Source organism: Dama dama, chromosome 9 (assembly GCF_033118175.1).
Source record: "Dama dama isolate Ldn47 chromosome 9, ASM3311817v1, whole genome shotgun sequence".
NCBI classification, from domain to species: domain Eukaryota; kingdom Metazoa; phylum Chordata; class Mammalia; order Artiodactyla; family Cervidae; genus Dama; species Dama dama.
Window position 1 is genome coordinate 21,533,551 of NC_083689.1, and position 12,723 is coordinate 21,546,273.

Sequence of the window (12,723 nt, forward strand, 5' to 3'; positions counted from 1 at the left end):
TTGCCCACCCATCCTGCGGAAGGCTAGAAGGCAGGACGCCTGGGTCTCTCACAGTGGGTGGGGGCAGGAGCGTTCCTCTGGGGACGTCACTCATTAAACTTCCTCTCTCAGCCACACAGGAAGCTGAGACGGCTCAGGGCCCAGCCCCGAGAAAGCACAGGCCCCCAGGACCCTTGGGGAAAGGGTCCTGCTGGGCCAGCCCTCCAGGGACCATGGGATCCACAGCCGAGTAAGAGCTGCCCCCTCTCCCATCCTCTGGACCAAGATTCCCAGACCAGGCCTGGGCTGGGGCTGAGGGGAGCAAGGTTGGGGCAGGCCCGGGAGGGACCGTGAGCCACAGGGGCAGGTGGATGGAATCAGAGCAGGACTCAGCTGGCCTACAGTTTGGACTCTGTTCTCAGGCACATTCAGGCCACTCTGGGACCTCTCCCAGTCTCTCTCTCCCTCTCCCTCTGTATGATTAAGTTTGTTCCTCTGAGCGTGTGCCTTTTGATACATCTCAGTGATGGGGAGTCTGGCTTCCGGGGTCAGCAGTGGGGGAAGGGGGACTCTGCGTGTCTGTGTGTGTGTGATTGATTGTGTGGGATTTATGTCAGTGTGAGGATGAAGCTCAGTGTGAGGAGGTCCCCATGTCTGGGACCGTGTATCTGCACTCCCTTCCCATCCTCTTTCTCTGTCTCTCTCTCTCTGAGCCCAGTCCCTGAAGCCTCTGCACGGTAGTGGAGGGAGAGGGCCAGGGGAGGAAGGCAGAGATGGCAGGCTTCCCAGGAGGCTCAGGGCAGGGCACACTGCCCTCTTTCCTTTGATAGGAAACCTGGGGTCAGTCCCCAGGGCCCCATGAAGTCTTGGGGCAGGGCCTCACACGTATACCCAGTGACCCAACCGGCTGTGCAAGAAAAGGGGGATGTTATTCACCTTCACACTGGCTCAGTCACACATGCACACAGTCTTACCTGGAGAGTCCAATCTTTTCAGGCAAACACAGTATAGAACTGCACACACACATACACACACACACACACAATCACACACATGTGCGGGCACACACAGAAGCAAGTCCCTGGACCCACTAAACCCTTTTCTGTCCCACAGAGGGGGTCCCCCTGCCCTGTTTGATTGGTTCTTCGAAGCAGCCTACCCTGCCTCCCTGCAGGAAGGTGAGTCAGGGGCCGTCGCTGGAGGAGGGGAGATGGAGGGTGGGCCTGGGGCCCTGCACTTAGTAGCTCATTTTCCGTGCAGATCCCCCCATCCTGCGGCAGTTCCCCCCAGACTTCCAGGACCAGGTATGCAGGCTGGCTCCTTTCTTCCCCCAGGGCCAGGGCCTGTTCCCTGGGGGGAGGGGACCCAGTGTCTCGGACCGGGACCACCACCGCGAGCTCTGCGGTGGGGCCCAACCCAAGTGGCCAAGCAGTGTGTGCTTCTCTTCATCCCCAGGAATCTATGCAGATGGTGCCTAAATTCTGCTTCCCTTTTGATGTGGAAAGGTATGGAAGGAAGCAGACCTCCGAGGACCCAGGGATCCAGACCTCTCATGGACCCCTCAGTACTCAAACACCCAGAGACTCAGACAGCAGAGCTCATATGCCCAGGGATCTGAAATTCAGGGGCCTAGGGACTCAGACACCCAGGGACTCTGACAAATAGTGACCTATACACAAAGGGACTCATTTACCCAGGGACTCAGGGTTCCAAAGGCCCAGGGATTCAGGGGCCCAGGAATCCAGGGGTCCAGGGACCCAGGGCCTCAGAGGCTCAGAGATCCAGGGACTCAGGGACCCAGGGGTTCAGGGATCCAGGGACTCAGGGACCCAGGGCCTCAGGGATCCAGGTACTGAGGGGATCCAGGGACTGAGGGGTCCAGGGGCTCAGGGACCCAGAGGCTTGGAGATTCAGGGGCTTTGGGATCCAGGGACAGAGGGACCCAGGGACTCAGAGAACCAGGGACCCTGTCAACTAGGGACCTATACGCCCAGGGCCCCAGACTGATGGACACAGTATAAGGAGCACTGTCAGGGGCATGGAGGGGAGGGGGTTCACAGGGCTGGGATGCCCAGGTCTCTGAGAGCCTTTCCTGCTCCCAGGGAGCCCCCCAGCACCGCTGTGCAGCATTTCACCTTCGTGCTCACGGATCTGACCGGCACTCGCAGGTTTGGTTTCTGCCGCCTGCGGGCTGGTGCTCTCAGCTGTCTCTGTATCCTCAGGTGTGGGAGATGGGGGTCTGGGGGTGGGGGTTGGGGCCTCTGCCCAGGGGCACTACATGGAAACTGTGTCCACTCTCCACAGCCACCTGCCTTGGTTTGAGGTGTTCTACAAGCTGCTGAACACAGTGGGGGACCTCCTGGCCCAAGACCAAGTGAGACCAACCCTCCCTGTCATTTCTGCAGGAGTCCCAGCCCCTCCCCGCCCACCACCACCACCCAAGCCCTCAGCCTCCCAGGCCTGACCTGGGCCCCTTGACTCCTCCCAGACCACCCAGCCTGAGTCAAGACCCTCAGAGTCCCCAACCCACGTCCTGGCTCAGACATCCCACCCCCACCCAGGTCTCAGAGGTGGATGAACTTCTTCTGAATCTGCTGCAGCAGCCCCTTCCTGGGACCCAGGCATCAATAGGTCTAGAGCTGGTGAGTACTCCTCACCCCTGGGCAGCGGGGGACCTCTGGTGGCGGGATAGGCTGTACCCAGGCCCTAAGGAGTACACACCACACCTCTCCCCCAGGGCAGTGGAGTGAAGATTGCCAGTGCACAAGGCCTGCAGCCCCCTGTCCCTGGAAAGAACATGTCGGTGAGCAGAGATGGGGAACCCTGGAAGGCTGGGATCCACGTGAGGACAATCCACTGACTGATCGGTCCTCACCCTTGCCCTGTTCCCCCAATCCCTCGCTAGCTGTCCTGCTTCGTGGCCCCCGACTCCGGCCGCCTGCCATCCATTCCTGAGAACGTGAGTAGAGACCCCAGGAGGGAGTTCTCGGGGAGGGTAGAGGTCCAGAAACCAGGAGGGGGCTGTGAGATCCTGTGGTCCCTCGTGTCCAGCATCTGTCTCTTTTCTTCAGAGGAACCTAACGGAGCTGGTGGTGGCGGTGACCGACGAAAACATCGTGGGACTGTTCGCCGCCCTCTTGGCAGAGCGAAGGGTCCTGCTCACGTCTAGCAAACTGAGCACAGTGAGGCGGGGGTCGCCGGTCCAGGGAGGGACAGAGGCCTCGCTTGGCCTCTAGGGGCGGGACAACCGGGGCGGATTCCTAGCTCTAACCCCATTAGGCGAGACCCGAGGACAAAGTCCTGGCTCTGCGCCTTTGAAGGTCATGGTTTTGTTGAACCCTGGTTCCACCTTGCTGGGGGAAATCTGAGGGGGATGCTGTATAGTCTGGCTTTGGTGCGCTGAGTCCAGGCTCCACCCACTACGGGACGGAACAAGACTGGCTCCGCCCCCCGAAGGGTGAGCGCAGGGGGGGCCTAAATTCCAGCTCCGCCCCTAGCGAGGAAGGACTGGGGACTTGGAGGTTGCAAGCTGGCCCCACCCCTAGGGGCGGGACCAGGGAGGGACTGAATTCTAGCTCCACCTCTTTAGGGGTGGGGTCAGTGAGGCTAACCGTTGCTCCACCCCCAGAGGCGGGACCAGGTCCGGCTCAATTCTGCTTCTTTCAGGATGGGGTTGGTGGGCTGGGTGGCTGTCTTACCCCTAAAGGAGAGTGATCCGGAGAGTTGAATATTAGCTTCGCCCCCTAGAGAGAAAGAGACTAACACGTGCCGAGTCCTGGCACCACCTGCCCCCAGCACTGTAATTTGCAGAATTATTGGCCTTCACGTGAAAGCGTTTGAGTTTTCACTTCTTACCCAGTATTCGCTGAGGAAGGGGGTGGAGGGAGACAGGAGACTGAGGACGTGAGGAATGGAGTCGGGGGAGCCACCGTCCCAGCGAGGAATCCTTGAAGTTGGGAGTCCAGGCTCTGACTCCAAGGGGTCCCCTCCACCCGTCCCCAGCTGACCTCCTGTGTCCACGCGTCCTGCGCTCTCCTGTATCCCATGCACTGGGAGCACGTGCTGATTCCCACGCTGCCGCCGCATTTACTGGACTACTGCTGGTGAGGGGCGGGGCCTGAGGAGGGGGCAGGGCTTGGGGAAGAAGCCTGGGGTCCTGGGGACCCGGGGGCGGCGCCTGCGTAACCGGGCTCCCTCGGTCGTCCGCAGCGCGCCTATGCCCTACCTCATCGGAGTGCATGCCAGTCTCGCTGAGGTAAGAGGGAGTGGGCCTGGATGGTCCGGGGGGGCGGAGTGTGTACCCTTCCCTTCCCCTCCCGAGATCCTCGGGCCCTGAGCGGCCACCCCCTCCGACTCCCCAATGCAGAGAGTGCGGGAGAAAGCCCTGGAGGACGTCGTGATGATGAACTTGGACTCCAATACTTTGGAGACACCTTTCGACGACGTGCAGGCCCTGCCCCCAGACGTGGTCAGTGTCACCCGCCCCCCAGCCTCCTGCCACATCCGGTTGGCGAGGCCCCGCACCTGCCTGCTCAGCGCTGCCCCCTCGTCCCCCAGGTGTCTCTACTGAGGCTGCGGCTAAGGAAGGTCGCGCTGGCCCCTGGGGAAGGGGTGTCCCGTCTCTTCCTCAAAGCCCAGGCCCTGCTCTTCGGAGGGTACCGCGATGCCCTCGTCTGCAGCCCGGTGAGTAGCAGGAACGAGAAGGAAGCAGCCCCGTGGGTGCCTGCAGGATTCAGAATAATAATACCTAGTTTTTACGGAGTGCTTACTTTGAGCTTCCGTTTGCGTGCTAAGTTGCTTCAGTCGTGTTCGACTCTGCAACCCCATGGACTATAGCCCTCCAGGCTCCTCTGTCCATGGGGTTCTCCAGGCAAGAATACTGGAGTGGGTTTCCATTTCCTTCTCTAGCGCTTCTGTTTGCTCATCTGTAAAATGGGACCCCAATAGTACCCACCCAAAAAGGTCCCAAGTGTCTGAAATGCTCGGACAGTGCTTGGCACGTCTCAATAGATAAACACTAGGTTTTACAGTTGCTCTTATTATCTCAACGCTCATAACAATACAATGAGAGGGATACTATTATGGCCCCAGTTTACATCTGAAAAAACCAAGGCTTGGCGAAAACCCACAGCAGGTGGGTGTTGAAGCCAGGGCTTTGATCTGCTGACTTTCAACCCTGACACCCTCCCACCCCTACCCCCAGTTTCTCACAACTGTTCTATAAAGAGGTTGTCGGGGAGTTCGATCATTTGAAAATCTGATGTTCCAGTCAGCTCTGCCCTTGAGCTCAGCCGGAAACGGTGCATTTCTCCTCCTCCTCCGTCTCCACTCCAGGCTAGCCCCCTTGTTTGTTTGTTGCCTGGATCAGCGCTCTCATCGAGTCTCTATAAGTCCCCTCTCCGGGTTCTCACCCTCGCGCTCCATAGTCTGACCTCCTCGCAACCTCCAGAAGTCACTTGGGAGCATGAGTCAAATCCCATCTGCCACCTCCCTCCGGGTAAAAGCCCAGGTCCTCCCTGCTGCCCATGAAGTCCTGCTGGAGTTCAAGCACACAGAGGCACTCCATCAGTGTTCGCCGCGCAGAGGGACGGTAGAATAAGGAGGGCAGAATAAGGGATCCAGGAGAGCCGTGAGGAGCTTAGAATTCGAGTCCTTCTTCCAGGGCCAGCCTGTCACCTTCAGTGAAGAAGCCTTCTTGGCCCAGAAACCCGGGGCGCCGCTGCAGGCCTTCCACCGGCGGGCTGTCCACCTGCAGCTATTCAAACAGGTGGGCCGGAGCCTTGGGGGCGGGGCTGAGGCCGGGGGGCGGGGCTAGGGGCGCTGATAAGCGCATCCCAGAGGGCGGAGCCAGGGCTGGAGGGATGTACGCCTGGGCTCACTGGGCGGGGCAAGAGTTGGCCCTGCCGGACCCCCCACTCCATGGTCTCCGGGGTGGGAGAGGCATGAATTCTCGGATCTCTAAAAATGGAAGCCCCTGATCTGAGTTCCTAGGGATAAGTTTTACTTCTAGGTCCCTGAGGAGATTGGGCTGGAACCAAATTATTGAGTCCTAACGTGGGGGCCTCCTGGATCGAGAATGGAGGTTCATATCAGACTCCCTTTGTGGGGAAGGGAGGCAGGCTGGCCTCTTGGACCCCAGGGATGGGGGGAGGGGGAGGTCGAACCGGACTTTTGTGTTCTTGGGAGAAAGTTGGATGAACTTCAGTGTCCTTCAGGGCGAACTGGCTTCTAGAGTCCCTGGAGGTGGAGTCGACCTCTTCCCAGGGTCACAGAGAGGTGGCAGGCATGTATGGAGTCTGGTCCCTGAAGACAGATCCTGACTTGGGGTGGGGAGGGGCGGACCTCTGGCTTGTTGAGGTGGGCTCCAGGCTCCTGGGGCCTCATGTTGGGGAAGGGTGGGGCCAAGGATGTCTTCTATGTCTTGAAGGGAGTAGATCCCTAGAATTCGCATTCTAATGTTTTGAGCACCCTAATTTCCTGTTTCTCCCACACCCCCAGTTCATCGAAGGCCGACTGGAGAAGCTGAACACAGGTGAAGGCTTCTCAGACCTCTTCGAGCAGGAGATCACTTGTAGTGGGGCCTCCTCAGGTAAGCTCTGCACCTGGCCTCAGAGCCCCCACCCCACCAGCGCCCCTGCTTAAGCCCACCCACCCTGAAAATGCTATACTCTCTGCTCTCTTCTCTGCAGGGACACTCCGCTCCTACCAGCTTTGGGCAGACAACCTGAAGGTAGTACCACCACTTTTAGCGTTTATCGCAAGATTAAATTAAACCCATAGCCATCCTCACTATACCCATTTATAGAAAGAGGTGAAAAAAATCAAGACTCAGGGAGAGGGACTTCCCTGGCGGTCCAGCAGTTAGGACTCTGCGCTTCCAATGCAGAGGGCAGGGGAGTCTGATCCCTGGTCAGAGAACTAAAATCCCACATACCACACACACACAAAAAACACACAACAAACAAAAAACCTCTATGCCTATGGTGATAGTTATGCAACCACTGTAAACCTACCAAAAATCATTGAGTTGTGCAACTAAGGCAAGTGACTTGTATGGTGTGTAAATTATAAGTCAGTTTTTTAATTTATTTAATAAAAAAGAAGATTCAGAGAGGGAGAAGGGTTTTTCCAGCAACACACAGCCGAGGTGGGCAGGGGGGGTCTAGGATAACCCCACGTGCCTATGCCTCTCTTCCTTGGCTTTCTCTCCACAGAAAGGGGGTGGTGCCCTTCTGCACTCCGTCAAGGCCAAGACCCAACCAGCTGTCAGGAACATGTACCGCTCGGTGAGGCTGGGGTGGACAGACCAGTTACCAGGGTGACCAAGCCAGAGGATGTTTTAACCTCCCGTTTAGAGGACAATTTATCAGAACTGAACCAGCAGTTAAACCACTTGCGATGTTTCCTACTTTTATTTTCCATTGACTGTGTTCTTTCACATTTGTTAGATCACGGTCTTTCCTATTTAAAAATGATCACCAGGATTCTTTGGCAAACATCTTGGGGTATTCCTTCTGAGACACTAACATTCCTGCTTCCATGCTTAGTGTTTTGTTTTTCTCCCAAATCCAAAAGTTTCCTGGGACCAGCTCCCGCAGCTCAGAACCATCTATTGAATTTTTATTCTTTGCTCGGCTTTTGAACACTGACTTTTTACGGTGTTCCGGCTTTGCCACTCCCTGTTTCATTTGGGGGTTATCTCCTCAGGGAATATTCCTTTTGTATTAGTCAAAGAGGCATGTTTGTATTGACTTCTTAGCTGGTACAGGGGGATTCTGAATGTATTTTGAGACACCCATGAGCAGATGGCAAGACGAATCTGTCCTCGGGGGTGGAGGGCCCGGTTCTCAATTGCCTGTGTCAAATCACTCTTTTGGCTCCTCCATAGGCGAAGAGCGGCTTGAAGGGTGTGCAGAGTCTTCTCATGTACAAGGTAAAGTCAGTGGCCAATGCCAGGGGGCAGTGGGGGGAAGCATTCCTGGCTTACCCACTCTCTTCCTAGGAAGGGGACTCTGGCCTGCAGAGAGGGGGCTCCTTGAGGGCCCCTTCTCTCACCAGCCGCTCAGATCGCCTGCAGCAGCGCCTGCCTATCACCCAGCACTTTGGACAGGTAAGCCCCCTCCCACCTAGTGCCAATGCACACCCCTGGAATTATCACCAAGTCCTTCTCCCCTTCCCTGCCTCCAACCAGACATCTCAACTACCCCCAAATGGGGTGCCCACACCATCCCCCATTTACAGAGCCCCCCTGATTCTGTAGCTCCTGAGGCCCCACCCCCAGCCCCCAAATATGTCCTTTGCAGAACCGGCCCCTTCGCCCTAGGAGTCGTCCTAGCAGGAGACTCAGGCTGGAAGAGAAACCTTCTGAGTCCCTGGAAGAGAGGTGAGACTCCAAGGCAGGGGGTGGGGGCCAGGACTGATGGGAAAGTGGGTCCCTGGACTCCAGACACTTCAGGGCAGCTGGTGTGGGGCAGAAACCTGAGGCTGCCCATCCTCACCCAGGACACCCTCCCTGAGCCCAGAGGATGCTCAGGACCCATGGGCAGAGGAAGCGCTAGACGGCAGCTTCCTGGGGTCTGGAGAAGAACTGGATCTGCTAAGTGAGATATTGGACAGCCTGAGCACGAGAGCCACGCGGATCGGTAGCCTGCGGCCCAGCCAGAGTTTAGACTGCTGCCACAGAGAAGACTTGGACAGCTGCCTCAGCCTGGTGAGACCCCCACTCCCTGGCCCCCAAGTCCTTCCCCATTTGTCCATCCAACCTGCCAGCACCTGCTTCATCCAAAAGCCAGCAACCTGCCCATCTCCCGTCCCCACCCAGCCTGACATACCGGGAAGATCAAGTTGGCAAGCGGATGACGACAAACTGCCAGAGCCCCAGTCCCTGTCCCTGCTGCCTCTGCACAACCCCCAGCCTTCAGATGCCACAAGCTCCGGGAAGCACCCCACTTGCCAACTGCCCTCAGAGGCCAGCCCAGAAATCGAGTCTCCATCCCAGTCTTTGACAGTTTCTTCAGACCCCAGCAGCAAAGAGGACCCTGGATCCTCTCCCACAGAGCCCCAGCCTCTCCGCTTCTCCCCTCCCCATGAAGCAACTGAAGAATCCACAGCCCAGGAGGACCCCTGCTCCCAGCTCTTGGCAGCACCCAGCCAGCCCAGCCCTCCAGAAAGCCCCCAACCTGAGCCCAACTTGGGTGTTACCTGGACATCCCAAGCCCTTGATTCTTTCTTGGATCCGGGTTCTCCAGAGAACCCCAGAGCCCCACCTTCAGAGGGCCTGCTCGCAGTTCACCTCCAGCCCCTCGAGGAGCCAGAAGCCCCCAGGTCACCAGCTGCACCTGCAAGCAACTGGCAGGAACCCCAGGCCAGGAGCGGACCCAGAGTCGCTGAGCTTAAAAAGTGTTTTGAAGGTTAAGGACCAAGGGTCTGGGAGAGACTCTGGCCCCTTGTTAATAAAGCCTCAAGAGCCCAAAGCTGGGTTTTCCTGATGAGTTTATCTGAGAGCCCTCTTTTGCTCAGAAACCCACACCACTCACCACCTCCCCTCCTGAGGCAACCTCAGGCTGGCTCTTAGGTGCAGCTAAAAGCCCCTCCCTTCCAGGAAGCCCTCCCAACCCCTAGGACCCTTGAGAACTTAGAATTCCTCTCCCAACCGCCTATGTGCCCTGTAGGAGTCTCCTTCATCTAGGCTAATTCCTACTCCTACCAGCCCACAGGAAGGTCTTATAATATCTCACCACCCACTATAGAGATATATGTGTAAAGTGAGCAGCCTCAGTGTCCTCTGCCATCAAGGGCACAGTCTTAGAAGCACCTTCTTCCCTTCTATTGTTAAGCACTGGGTGGGTTTGATTGCCCAGGGAGGGCTCTGCCTTCCCCCAAGGTCACACAACCAGGAAGGGTGATGGGTAGAGGAAGGGGACCTAGATGGGCAGGCAGCCCCGCACCGTCTCCTTGGAGTCCTGGGGAGCCCGGGCCTCAGCTGCGTGGGAGAACTGAAAGGAAAGGAGAGGGGGGGAGTGTCGGGCCTGTGCGGCAGCGGGACAGATAACCGATGGTGCAGCAAGCGAGGAGGTGGGTCCCCAGCCCTAGCACCCCAACTGCAGGCAGAGTCAAGCAGAGGCGGCATGCTGCGCAGGGCCCGCCCGGCAGGTGCCCCGTGGCCCCCCAAGTCCTCCGGAACCATCAGAGGCCGGTGTCTCGGTGGCTGTGAGAGAGCGAGCGCCGGGCAGTCCTGAGCAGTGGTGGTGGCTGCGGCTGGCCCCAGCCTTCAGATGAGCCGCTCCTCAGGCGGCAGCTTGAGGTTGGGGGGCGGTGGAGCTCGGGCACCCACCTGCTCCTCACTGCTGGGCCGGTAGGTGCCCTCTGTTTGCCTCTTCTCCCGTAGCTTCCGCACCAGCAGGACCAGACCCACAGCCAGGAGCAGGGCAGCCAGGAGGGAGAAAACCACGATGATGGCAGTGGTGGCCTCCTGTGACTGCGGGGGAGGGGGGGCGGGTGTGAGTTACCCCTGAACCTGGACATCCTGTCCACCCCCTGACTGCAAGAAGCCTCTGGGGATGGTAATCCCCTCCCCCAACACCTGCCGCCTTGGGTGACTGGGTTCCTTCCCCCAGGGTTCCTGATCCCCATCTATCATACCTGGGCTCCCAGGCTCTTCCACCTGCTGTGTCTGGGGTCCTCCTTTCAAGTGCCTGCCACACCTAAGCTTCTAGCTCCCCCCTTTCCCTGCCGGAGAGGCACAGGGGGGCTCCTGACCTTGCCAGGCAGGGTATTCTTGCTCACTCCCTTCCAGGCATTCTTGGTCTCCTCATTTGCCAAGTTGGCCTTCTGGTCTCTCCCACAGGGTTCTCCAATGCCTCCCCCCACCAAACCCAACCAGTCACCCCTGAAAGTCTAGGCCCTCCCATCTGCTACCTGAGGGACTCCTCAATAAAATCCCTTCTGCCCTCCTCCCCTATATACCACCCTCCCCACTCAACTCACCAGGGCTCCATTGGAGCCAGGGCTGGGGCCAGAGGGCAGAGTGGTGGTGTTCACACTTGAAGTGCTCGGTGTCATAGAAACTGCTGGGGAGTGGTAGAGAAGACAATGCTAAGTTGCTCTGTTGCTAAGTTGTTCCTCTGTCCACCAGGTTTTTCAGGCAAGAATACTAGAGCGGGTTGCCATTTCCTCCTCCATGGGACCTTCCCGGCCCAGGGATCGAACCCACAGTTCCTTCATGGCAGGTGGATTCTTTACCTGCTGAGCCATCTGGGAAGCCCCAGAGAAAATGAATGAACACCCATCTATTCCTTCCCATCTGGAAACATCTTCATCATCCTTGAGCATTTCTCCTCACTAGAACTCTGCCCTTCTGAGTCTTTCATTCTGTGGGTACCCTCCATGAAGGGGATGGCCCCACTGTAATCAACCAACAGCAATTTGCAGTTTGCACTGAGTTGGGGGCTATTATAATGGATAGTGTCCGGAAACCCAACCCTTCCCCCCAACAACCCACCTCCCTGGCCCTCCCTCAGCCCTTAAGGAGCTGGGCGGATCCTGTATTTCCCCGGAGTGTCTGACTCACACACCTCCCCCCAGGCACCCGAAACTAGAATAGAGGGCAGAAAGGCAGGGTCCACACCTTAGGCCAGTCTGCTCAACCTGGGCCGAAAGCCCCAGGCAGGCTTCCTCCTGATTCGCATTTCCCGAGTCCTCAACCTTACTGAGACTCCGGCCCGCAGGCCTCCTCTCCCAGCAGCTCACAATTCCACCCAACTCAGGAATTCTCCTAGACCAACTCCAACTGTCCAAGGAAGGACACAGAAATTCTAACCCTCCAGCTCTGACTCTATCGACTCCTGCTCCCAAGGCATCACATGCCTCTGGGTTCTTGACCTCTCAGTGTTCCATGGACACAGCTCTTCAGAGCCCAGACCCCCAGCACCCCGGACCGGTACCTACCTTGGCCCCCGACCCGGCCCCAGCGGGCCAGCAGCACTGGCAGGCCGAACGCCAGTAGCGGCTCCAGGCTCGGGCTCGCCATGGGCCGGGTGACAGGCTGGTGGCACAGGGAAGGGGCTTGTCGCGGGCGCCGCTCCTACCGCATCTCCGGACGGGGGTACCTTCGACACCACACCTGGGAGCTGAAGGAGAAAGGCCAGGGCGTGGGGGAGGGGGCCGGATCCAGGCACAGGCCCCTGGGAGGGGCGACCCGTGCCGGCCACCCGCGAGTCCCGCCCCGCCCCGCCGCCAGAGGTCAGAGATTAAAGATTAACTCGGGGCGGCGCGTTCCTGGGCTAGGGAAAGGGGAAGGGGAGGGAAGGGGGGAGGGGGCGGCAGGCCCAGCCTCACGACCTGCCTCCCTACCTGGTCCGGGCGCCTTCGACCTCGTTCCGGGTCTGGATGCCGGTCCTTCGCTCGAACCCTCGGTACGTCGGTCAGTGGCTGGGTCGCACTGTTCCAGCTCCGCCCGCTCACGTGACCCGGAAAGTTTAGTCACTCACCTGGGAGGGGAGCGCACTTCCGGCTTCTGCACCTGAGCCTAGATGAGAGGGCGGGGCCTAGCGGGGGCGGGGCCGCGCCACGGACGCACCTGTAACGGGAACCCAGTCCTACAATGGGAAGGCGTAAAAAGAAGTGTAAGCGCGCAGGTGTAAAAGCGGCCTCTCACTTGCACTGCCGGCACACCTGTAGAATTGTCCAGGTGTGGAAACACGCAGGGCATGGAGACATCGGTGTGTGAAGCACTCTTCTCCTGGG

At 58.5% G+C, this 12,723-nt stretch overlaps 2 protein-coding genes across 4 annotated transcripts; one reads left to right on the top strand and one right to left on the bottom strand.

Annotated features, from left to right (window-relative positions):
• The first annotated feature begins 111 nt into the window (after window positions 1–111).
• On the top strand, window positions 112–9,467 carry DENND1C (DENN domain containing 1C). 2 transcript variants are annotated; one of them, XM_061150559.1, is made up of 23 exons: window positions 112–229; window positions 1,093–1,157; window positions 1,240–1,283; window positions 1,435–1,484; window positions 2,082–2,201; window positions 2,284–2,353; window positions 2,541–2,621; window positions 2,717–2,782; window positions 2,885–2,938; window positions 3,051–3,161; window positions 3,982–4,082; window positions 4,189–4,234; window positions 4,346–4,447; window positions 4,537–4,662; window positions 5,642–5,746; window positions 6,478–6,568; window positions 6,669–6,709; window positions 7,194–7,265; window positions 7,868–7,912; window positions 7,982–8,089; window positions 8,283–8,362; window positions 8,482–8,689; window positions 8,801–9,467. In XM_061150559.1, the coding sequence occupies exons 1-23, from the start codon at window positions 213–215 to the stop codon at window positions 9,392–9,394; spliced, it is 2,397 nt and encodes a 798-aa protein (XP_061006542.1). In that variant the 5' UTR covers window positions 112–212; the 3' UTR covers window positions 9,395–9,467. The 2 variants fall into 2 exon arrangements, with proteins under 2 accessions (XP_061006542.1, XP_061006544.1); XM_061150561.1 differs by having other exon boundaries at window positions 2,082–2,147.
• A 137-nt stretch (window positions 9,468–9,604) lies between these two features.
• Window positions 9,605–12,486, bottom strand: CRB3 (crumbs cell polarity complex component 3). Of its 2 annotated transcripts, none has more exons than XM_061150563.1 (5): window positions 12,331–12,486; window positions 11,926–12,107; window positions 10,966–11,045; window positions 10,313–10,456; window positions 9,605–9,974 (listed from the first exon to the last, which is right to left on the bottom strand). In XM_061150563.1, exons 2-5 carry the CDS (start codon window positions 12,005–12,007, stop codon window positions 9,903–9,905), a joined length of 378 nt encoding a protein of 125 aa, XP_061006546.1. In that variant the 5' UTR covers window positions 12,008–12,107; window positions 12,331–12,486; the 3' UTR covers window positions 9,605–9,902. The 2 variants fall into 2 exon arrangements, with proteins under 2 accessions (XP_061006546.1, XP_061006545.1); XM_061150562.1 differs by having other exon boundaries at window positions 10,966–11,048.
• Between the last annotated feature and the right edge of the window lie 237 nt (window positions 12,487–12,723).

What these genes read in the sequence shown, in the direction of transcription:
- DENND1C (XM_061150559.1), top strand. An exon ending in CATCAATAGGTCTAGAGCTG is followed by an intron (nt 2,622 to 2,716) that starts GTGAGTACTCCT and finishes CCTCTCCCCCAG; the next exon opens with GGCAGTGGAGTGAAGATTGC. An exon ending in ACCTGCAGCTATTCAAACAG is followed by an intron (nt 5,747 to 6,477) that starts GTGGGCCGGAGC and finishes CCACACCCCCAG; the next exon opens with TTCATCGAAGGCCGACTGGA.
- CRB3 (XM_061150562.1), bottom strand. Translation starts at nt 12,007, where the DNA reads ATGGCGAGCCCGAGCCTGGAGCCGCTACTGGCGTTCGGCCTGCCAGTG. An exon ending in CTGGCTCCAATGGAGCCCTG is followed by an intron (nt 10,457 to 10,965) that starts GTGAGTTGAGTG and finishes CCTCCCCCGCAG; the next exon opens with TCACAGGAGGCCACCACTGC. An exon ending in GGCCCAGCAGTGAGGAGCAG is followed by an intron (nt 9,975 to 10,312) that starts GTGGGTGCCCGA and finishes CTTTCCTTTCAG; the next exon opens with TTCTCCCACGCAGCTGAGGC.